Source organism: Poromitra crassiceps (assembly GCF_964638095.1).
Source record: "Poromitra crassiceps genome assembly, chromosome: 9".
Taxonomy (NCBI): domain Eukaryota; kingdom Metazoa; phylum Chordata; class Actinopteri; order Beryciformes; family Melamphaidae; genus Poromitra; species Poromitra crassiceps.
Genome location: NC_139630.1, coordinates 27,153,546 through 27,163,622, shown reverse-complemented (window position 1 = coordinate 27,163,622; position 10,077 = coordinate 27,153,546). Strand labels below are relative to the sequence as shown.

The 10,077-nt window shown below is 43.3% G+C and overlaps 1 protein-coding gene across 2 annotated transcripts in view; it reads left to right on the top strand.

Annotated features, from left to right (window-relative positions):
- The window catches only part of arhgap18 (Rho GTPase activating protein 18), a 39,350-nt gene extending 29,499 nt beyond the window's left edge, over nucleotides 1–9,851 (top strand). For both annotated transcript variants that reach the window (XM_083643228.1, XM_083643229.1), the window contains 11 exons: nucleotides 736–807; nucleotides 1,015–1,108; nucleotides 1,908–2,005; nucleotides 3,223–3,300; nucleotides 3,597–3,756; nucleotides 4,430–4,512; nucleotides 4,731–4,937; nucleotides 5,566–5,700; nucleotides 6,668–6,789; nucleotides 7,013–7,068; nucleotides 7,282–9,851. In XM_083643228.1, coding sequence (XP_083499354.1) covers nucleotides 736–807; nucleotides 1,015–1,108; nucleotides 1,908–2,005; nucleotides 3,223–3,300; nucleotides 3,597–3,756; nucleotides 4,430–4,512; nucleotides 4,731–4,937; nucleotides 5,566–5,700; nucleotides 6,668–6,789; nucleotides 7,013–7,068; nucleotides 7,282–7,373 — 1,197 coding nt within the window. In that variant the 3' untranslated portion in view covers nucleotides 7,374–9,851. The remainder of the gene's footprint in view (nucleotides 1–735; nucleotides 808–1,014; nucleotides 1,109–1,907; nucleotides 2,006–3,222; nucleotides 3,301–3,596; nucleotides 3,757–4,429; nucleotides 4,513–4,730; nucleotides 4,938–5,565; nucleotides 5,701–6,667; nucleotides 6,790–7,012; nucleotides 7,069–7,281) is intronic.
- The last annotated feature ends 226 nt before the right edge of the window (nucleotides 9,852–10,077 follow it).

Genomic DNA, 10,077 nt, shown 5'->3' with positions numbered 1-10,077 from the left:
AGGTTTGATATGAGAAATAGTTGGATGAATCAACTGAATCAACTGGCTTCAGATGTTCATCTGCACTATCACAGCAAATGTATTTGACTGTCTGACCACAGCTTGGAAAGCATCTTATTATATTCTGGATCAAATGTTACAGCCTGTACTTCTCAAGTTATGGTTCAGTACTTTAGTTGAATGACAAGGTTGTATGGTTGTATTGTCCACTGGTCTCTACTGACACCTGGTGGTTGAATCTGGTATAACACCTTAATTCCACTTAGTTTGTTTTCCTTGGGTACAAACAAGGGCTGGGATCAGTTCTCATACAAGTCAATCAATTCACAATGTAAATACAAAAAAAGAATGATTAAAGGTTCACTTTTAGTTTTGTCTCCTAACATGAACTTATGTGGCTCACTCTGTCTTTCAAGGTTCAAGTTTGGTACTTCATCCCCGGAGGGGAATTAGGCCATTAAAAAAAAGAGATTTGAGTAACGGTAAAAGACAGTAGGGACGCAGACAAATTAAATACAAGTAACACAAAGCAGAAACGGTGCAGAAACTAACAGTCAATAAATAACAATAATAACAATAACATATATTTCAATAGAAATAAATAATGTTCTGAATAAGAACAAGAAGTAGGCTACACTTGGGCAATTTTCTTTAACCTTAACAGTTTTTGTTGTGATATCTTATGGCCGTCTCTCTCTCTTTCTGTCTCTTGATCTGTTTTGCTTTACCTTCTAGAACTTCAAGTTGCTTCGGGATAAAACAGGTCAGACTAAGATAGGAGATCTGTCCCCTCTGGATATGAAAAAGGTGAGCTGTTGCCATGTAACGTATGCTCTATTTAATGCATGTTTGTGTCGTGCTACAATGTTTACACTGACATATTTCCTGCATGGATAAGTATGGTGAGGTTTCCCTAAGGCAGCGCTACGCTCATCCAGCCAGGGCCCAAAGTGAATGAATAGTGTTTTATGTTTATTTTACATGTATTTTTGTCGATGTTATATTTTCTGCCAGGTACATCGACTGGTGCTTGTGGAGATGACCGCTCTGTTCGACACCGCTGGGATAGAGATCAAAGCTCACAAAGCTGTCAAAGTCAAGGCTAAAGGTACACACACACTAGGGATGTCACGATACTAGAATTTCTACTTCGATACCGATACGCGATAGCATTTTCGATACCACGCGGCAGGATGACAACACATCAAGAGTCATAAAAAATAAACAAAGACAGATGGACAGACAGATGCATGCTTCTCCATAATCTAGATCCGATAAAACTCATTACAAACTTTGACCTTACACAGCAGATTACACCTGCTCTAGTCATCAGCCTATCATAACACAGCAGATTACATCTGCTCTAGTCATCAGCCTATCATAACACAGCAGATTACACCTGCTCTAGTCATCAGCCTATCATAACACAGCAGATTACCCCTGCTCTAGTCATCAGAATACTTTGAACTTGTTGAAGCAAAAGATACCCACCAATGACAGGGAGGGAGAAATCAGTGGTATGTTTGATTTTTCATTAAGAGAAAGCACTGCTGATATTGATACAGTTGCAAATGAGTATTGTATCTGTTTCAAATTGTTAGTATTGATACTTATCGATACCTGTTGCAAATGAGTATTGTATCCGTTTAAAAACTTTAGTATTGACTTTTATTGATACTATCGATACTTTTGACAACCCTAACACACACACACACACACACACACACAGAGTAGGAGCCAACCTCAAGGCTAAAAAAAAAGCTATCAAGAATAAGTTGCAGACTAACAAATATAATTGATATGCATAAAAGTTGAATTCAGAGATATATTTTGTTGTGTGTGTGTGTGTGTGTGTGTGTGTGTGTGTGTGTGTGTGTGTGTGTGTGTGTGTGTGTGCGCGCGTGCAGAGAGTGGTCTCTTCGGCGTACCCCTTGCCACTGTATTGGATCAGGACCAGAAGCAGAGGCGAGCTCCTGGGCCCAAAGTGCCAGCCATACTTCAGAGTGTAAGAACACCAACTAATCACATGTTTATTCTGCTCCCTGTTTGAAAACAGTAACAGAAGGACCAGACAATAATAATTTTCAAATTCAATCCAATGAAACCCAACTATCACCCAGCTGCAATGTTTAAATGACTCTCACGGTATATAGCCAATGGGCAACTCACAATTTAATTACCCATAGTATAACCCATTTATCACACTGATATTGGCTGAGTTTCCCAACAAAGAAGCTTCTTAAGAGTTAAGAAGCTTCTTAAGGAGTTAAGAAGGCTCCAAAGAAGTGTTTCCCAAACGCCTTCTTAACAGTCGAGAAAAATAAAAAAAATAGAAGGCTCTTAAGAAGCATCTTAACTGGAGCGGCTCACTTGATGGCACTCTGAGCCCAGCAGTGGGCCACGACTCAGTGGTTGAGAAACACTGTTAACACCTAATCATGGTCATGTTAAACTTTATTAAACATTATTTATTTCAGACATGGACTGCAGTTCAAATTGCTTTATATACACAGCATACAACAAAACAGAGAAACACTACAGAATTTAAGTGACCTTGGGTTCTGTGAAAGGTGCTATATAAATCCACAACATTATAAAAGGAATCCATTCTGATTAGAGGAATATAGCCTACGGTAAAACATTTAAAGCACAAGTAACCATACATACAGGGGAGATTTTCAAGTGTTCCCTAATTTTAAACACTAAAGGGTACATGAAAGAAAGGAAAAAGGGAAAAACACAAGAGGAACAGTGGACACAAGTATCTCCTTTTGCCTGACGCGGCTGGATCTGCCAGTGTTTTGTCATTAAGAAGGTGTTAAGAAGGCTCCAGACCCTTCTTACAAAACCTTCTTAACGAAAGATCATCTTAGCGCTAAGAAGCTTTTGGGAAACGCAGCCTTCTTAACGGAGGATAATTGGAAGATAATTTTAGGCTAAGAAGCAATCGGGAAACGCGTTGGCTTCGTTGGCTTCTTACGGGAGCCTTAAGAAGGGTCAAAGAAGCTTCTTAGCGCTAAGAAGCTTTTGGGAAACGCATGCCTTCGTAAAGAAGCAATTGGGAAACGCGTTTGCTTCTTAAGGGGGCCTTAAGAAAGGTTGAATTAGCTTCTTAGCGCAAAGAAGCTTTTGGGAAACCCAGCCATTGTACGCTTTATACTTCTAGTTTTTTTTTTTTTACAAATGTATGCTGTCTCTCTCTCTCTCTCTCTCTCTCCATAGCTTATCAATCATATTGAGAAAGAAGGGTTGGACACAGAAGGGTTGCTACGGATCCCTGGATCAGCCACTAGAGTCAAGGTCAGAAGTAGTCCTTTTCAAATAAAAGTGGCACTTGCAGGTAATTGTGGACAATACAATACGCCACCAGTGTGTCATGAACTTGTGTGACATTTGTGTGTGTGTGTGTGTGTGTGTGTGTGTGTGTGTGTGTGTGTGTGTGTGTGCGCGCGCGCGCGTGTGTGTGTGTGTGTGTGTGTGTGTGTGTGTGTGTGTGTGTGTGTGTGTGTGTGTGTGTGTGTGTGTGTGTGTGTGTGTGTGTGTGTGTGTGTGTGTGTGTGTGTGCGCGCCCGCCTCTCTGTCTGTCCCATATCCAGTCGGTGTGCCAGGAGCTGGAGTCCTCTTTCTATGACGGGCTGTTTCCATGGCCACAGCTGAAACAGCACGATGCTGGGAGCCTTCTGAAGCTCTTCATCAGGGAGCTGCCTCATCCATTACTGACTGTGGCGTATCTCAACGCTTTCATCGCTGTCAACAGTATGTACGCTGACAAGCCACGCCCACTCTGTTTGTATCAACAGTATGTACGCTGACAAGCCACGCCCACTCTGTTTGTATCAACAGTATGTACGCTGACAAGCCACGCCCACTCTGTTTGTATCAACAGTATGTACGCTGACAAGCCACGCCCACTCTGTTTGTATCAACAGTATGTACGCTGACAAGCCACGCCCACTCTGTTTGTATCAACAGTATGTACGCTCACAAGCCACGCCCACTCTGTTTGTATCAACAGTATGTACGCTGACAAGCCACGCCCACTCTGTTTGTATCAACAGTATGTACGCTCACAAGCCACGCCCACTCTGTTTGTATCAACAGTATGTACGCTGACAAGCCACGCCCACTCTGTTTGTATCAACAGTATGTACGCTCACAAGCCACGCCCACTCTGTTTGTATCAACAGTATGTACGCTGACAAGCCACGCCCACTCTGTTTGTATCAACAGTATGTACGCTGACAAGCCACGCCCACTCTGTTTGTATCGCCGTTAGTCACAGTTACAGTCTCAGAAGCTCATCAATGTTAACATAGAAATGTTGTCCCTCTGTGTGTGTGTGTGTGTGTGTGTGTGTGTGTGTGTGTGTGTGTGTGTGTGTGTGCGCGTGCATGTGCGTGTGCCTGTGCGTGCATGTGTGTGTTTACAGAGCTCCCAACAAAGAAGCAACAGCTCCAGGCATTGAACCTGCTGGTACTTCTGTTACCTGAGGCAAATCGGGATACTCTCAAGGTATACACACACACACACACACACACACACACACACACACACACACACACACACACACACACACACACACACACACAGACACACACACACACACACACACAGTTTTAAAGGTGCTACATGTAGCATTTTAACCTCGATAGATCATTAACATGCTATATCATTAACCTATGCTATACTTTATACCCTCTGAATACTTTGGTTTATATTTGTGTCTCCAGGCGTTAGTGGAGTTCTTCCAGCGTGTGATTGACCATCAGGCCCAGAATAAGATGACTCTCAACAACGTCTCCGTTGTCATGGCACCCAACATCTTCATGTTCAAAGGCTTCCGCTCCAAGGTTACCGAACAACAGGAGTTCTCCATGGCGACGGGCACAGCCAACATCGTCAGGCTGCTGATCAGATACCAGAACCTGCTGTGGACCGTAAGGACCCACCAAAGAGCCCTCCAGCTTCAAGAGTTCTGCCACTCACACCACTCAAATCACCAGCTCTTTCTAGACTCAAAAGGAATGATAAAACATAAACATATGCAATGGGTTTTGTACACATCTGGTTTGCTTCTCAACTAGTAGCTATGTTTAGTGTCATTATTATGAATATTTTGAAAATGAACTGTGTTTTTGTCTTCTTTTGGGTGAATGTAAGTGTAAAATTTAAATTTAAATTCACCCTTAACTCTTCCCTACCCTTCACTTTCTCTTAACATTTAAAATACTGTTTGAGTTCAACTCATTTGTCCACATCTTTTCTATGATTCTTATTCATCAGTTGAACTTTAGTGTGTCTATATAGGGATTCATTCGAAACCCAAGATGCCATTTTGTTATGGTGTTGTTATCGCATCACCATTACTGGCCATTGTACTCCTGCAGCCATGCCCCACACACACACACACACACACACACACACACACACACACACACACACACTGTTAGACAAAGCTGTCACTCACCAGGTTCTAGGTGTCTAAAATGTCTCTCTCTCTCTCTCTCTCTCTCTTTCTCTCTCTCTCTATCTCTCTCTCTCTCTCTCTCTCTCTCTCTCTTCCAGATCCCCAAGTTCATCCTGACCCAGGTCAGACAACACAACATGGAGAATCAGCGGAAACTAAACAGAGAGAGAGCCGTACGGAAGCTACTGAAGAAGATTACCACTGACAAACCATCTGACAAGCTTGTTTCTGAGGTACGAATCTTTGCATATTTCTGTATATTTAATAGCTATATGCAACTGTACCATGAATAATCTCCTTACTGAGAAATCTGCTAATCAGATGAGTAATTCTAGTGTTGCATCATCAGCAGGTTCAAACCTAACACAACATTTTGAATATCATCACTTTATTAACCGACACAAGGTCCAGTATAAAAACATAAAATCATAACATACACATACCCCAATACATTACAACAAAAAGTTCTACCAATGTGCCCAAATGCTAGACTGTTACTTAACAGCACTGAGACCAGGTTGAGACAGCAGCATGATAATCAAGTTCTGAGACACATTAAGACGACAGATAAACTTGTAGGTCAGATTTCTCAGCAGGGCATGAAAGGTGTCAGACTCCTGCACCACAAAACATTTCACTAGCACTGCAACACCTTTGCTTTCTGAGCAGAGTCCTCATGCAGTCATTGTAAGCAACCTGAAGCTTTTGAATGCTAGCCTGCTTAAACTTGACCCACAGGGGGGCAGTATAGAGAGGAGTACAATAGACTCTAAACAGGCTAATCTTGACCTCATCAGAGCAAAAATCTAACTTTTCCCTCAGCACATTAGCTTGTGTATACAAGACACGCCACTGCCTATACATGTCATCATCATCACTCATTTGATCAGTAAGAATGTGACCCAAATACTTGGTTCTACAGCACACTTCCAGAACCTGTCCTGACAAATATATATTTGCTTTATAGACAGATTTGTCAAATGTAATGTTTTTTATTGTCATTTACAGTCTACATTTACAGAATAGGATTTAATCCAAGTCCATTTTTAATAAAAATATATGTCACTTTATGTCGTCATTAGGACATTTCATAAGAGTAAAATACCTCCGTTTCAGTAGTGTCCATCCATGGCCATTTGACTGACTGTGTGTCTCTCTGTCCCTCTCTCTCTCTGTCTGTCTGTCTGTGTTTACATCCAGGAGAGTTCACAAGGATTTATTCGTGTTCAGGCACCACAGTTCAGTAAAGTGTCTATGGCGGTGCAACTGACCGCAGAATTACAGGCTGCAGATGTCTTAACGCGATTCCTCAGCCAGGACGGGTAATGGACACACACACACACACACACACACACACACACACACACACACACACACACACACACACACACACACACACCCCTACATACATACACATACTGTACAGTACATACACAAGTAATTTACCTTGGCTTTATAGGACCTATCCTCTTTTGGTCTCTGCTTAACTCTTTCTCAAGCTCTCTCTCTCATTATCTCTCTCTCTCTCTCTCTCTGCCCTCCCAGTTCAGTGTCAGTGAAGCGAGAGGAGCTCTGCCTCTATGAGATTGGAGGAAACCTCAGTAAGTAATTTGCTCCCACCAGAAACTGATCGTATATATCTTACCTAGTGTGCTGGATGTCACTACATTTACACTGTCTGTTCTGTTCTGCTGTGTTTCACCTGCACAGGTCGCACAGATTGTGGTTTTAAAAGTAATAGAAATGTAATCCATCACAATTATAATGACACCTGTCGGTCTTATCCCCCAACCCCCCCCCCCCCCCCCTGTCAGAGGAGAGATGTCTAGATGAGGAGACATACATGAAGGACCTCCTCCAGCTTAACCCTATGGCAGAATGGGTCATTAAAGCTGTGCAGCGATAAGCTGTCCGCCGGCCATGTGACTCCTCCCGTCTTGTCCGGTTGGACGCCGGGCCCGCTCCGCACTCCCTCCACTATGACTTACAGTACTGGTACTCTGGTACAGGTGGTACTCTTGGTTTTCTTGGTGGTTCTGGAAGTATTTGGACCTTTCATCTGTAGCATACAGATTTCAACATAGGAGGTATTTTACATGGTTCCACCTATTTGATCGAAATCTGCCAAAAAATGTTTCGAAAGCCTGTTGGTGAAATCGGTGTGGAAGTCAAAATAATAAATACTTCTGGCATGACTATTGGAGAACCATCGAGGAGAAAAAGAAAATATATATGCTGCAAATGGCTTTGGATCACAAAGCCACAAAGTTTGATTTTGACCCCTTTTCTGAACCAAACAGACTCCGCGCAATAAGAATAAAGATGATAATGGTTTCCATGGCAGCCAGAGGCACCGAGAAAGAAAGTTTGCCCAGATAGGACTAGAAATGCCGTGTTGCTGCCCCTTGTAAGAGAAGTATTGTCTGCAAACGTGTAAAACTTAATATCACTATGGTTCAATATTGTAAAAATCGGCTGGCATAGAACGGATTGTTGAACTCGCATACAGTAGCTGCCTGCCACTGAAAACTGTCGTGACCAAAGTGTCTACCTTTGGCTCTGATGGTAACGCACATCTATATTGTAGATATTATAATCTGTGTTATAGGCATTTTCAATGTACTGGTAGAACAGATTTATACCGGTAAGATGTCTGAAAACATGGCTTAATTGCAATTGCTTGCTATTCATTGCAGAACACTCCATACTTGATAACAGATGTTGATGTTGCATTATGGATCGAGACGGGTGATCGTTTTGATTTCTTTCCACGCCTCCCTTGTGTAAGTGCGGGACCTCGTATAGAAAAACATATGAACATTTACAGAGCGCGCTTCGCATGTTCATTCCCAGTATTTCACAGTGTACACAACTCGCATGGTCCCCGCGCGCTCGCCCTGCCTTGCACGCTGCGCGGGCTCGCGGACGCGACTCGCCCGCTCAACTGGGCAGCGCTCATTTCTACCGGTTCGCCCTTGAGGTCTCGCGCACTCGCAGATGCAGCTTGTACGCTGCTCGTGCTCGCCCTGCCTCGCACGTTGCATGTGCTCGCAGACACTACACAGCTTGGCCAAAGTGCGGCCTCACCCGCTCAACCCGCTCAGCTTCACACATGCACAGTTGAGCAACTGAGGAATTGTGGGCCGTGCCGTGCAACCCCTCGCCTTATTGTAGTAGTGAGATAATAAGATCCTGTCTACTTTTTTTTTTATATACCAACTATATATACATTATCTTTGCACCCCGCCCTATGGTACTTATCTGGATTTTGTGCCTCTCGTACCACTAGAGGACAGTTGTCCGGTTGAACAGAAACCACTTATTTGAGAAGGCAGATTCCTCTCTTCACCACTGTTGAATAGAGCTGGGAGTCTACCAGCACTCCCAACACAGTATTGTCACAATACCTGAACCGCAATATTATGACTCCCGTGATAGCTTAAGTATTGTGACACTGTACAGTGATTTATTGCAATCAATCACATTGATTTTATTATATTTGTCCACAGCGATAAGCTGAAATATTGTTTTGTGTCTGAATCAATTAAAACCACAGTCAATTACTAAAAGAAATAAATGGTAAATTGACTATTTATAGAGCGCATTTTATATAGTCTATCGACTACCCAAAGCGCTTTTACATGAATACCACCCATTCACACACCGACGCGCTAACTGCTCGTCGGCAACAGTTAGGGGTTCAGTGTCTTGCTCAAGGACACTTCGGCACACTGCCGGGAGGAGCCAGCCTCGAACCGGGAACCTTCCGATTCCCAGGCGACAGCTCTACCTCCTGAGCTAATGCCACCCCTATAAATGCATGGTCCATAGACCCTTCTCACGGGGGCCATTTTGTGTCGTAATGGCAGGGTAAACACAGGTGCCAGCAACACACTAATGAGGGTTTCCAATTTCCATGATTGGAAGTTGGAAACCCTCATTAGTGTTTTGCCTGCACCTGTGTTTACCCTGCGATTTCGACACAAAATGGCCCCCGTGAGAAGGGTCTATTGAGCACTCTGAGGATCTCTTATCATTTTTCCCTAAAAATCATCAGCAATATTTAGTACTTTTTTTTTTACCCCTCCCCTATTAAAATCCCTGAAAAGTGAAGTATTGGACATCAATGTATCAAAGCTTATTGCCTTTAGATAAATGGCATGTAACCAGGCAGGGAGTGAACAGTGGAATGTGACAACTAAAACCACACTATGCTATACGATACACCAGCATACTCTAGATTATGGCTTTATTTTCACAGCCTCTTGTGAACTGATCTTATTGTCCCAATTAGAGAACAGTGATACTATTTCCGGACTATTTACTCGCGTAGTATTTCAGGTTGAGTTTGATTGTTACCTATAGAGATCCCAGGAAGCAGAGATGCCACTAGTGGGGGGGGGGGGGGGGGAGTACCATACCTGCATGGGATCCTGAGCTGGAGAGGAGAGGTACCGTAACATGAAGTACGTCAGAGAGGGGGGGTGGGCAGGGCAGTGTGACACCTCATCAGGGGCCCCAGTGTTTCCAGCACTGCCCCTGTCTGGCAAACGTCACCATTGGCCCCCGGTCCGATCCGATTTAACGAGCAACAGTCAGCTAGTACACAC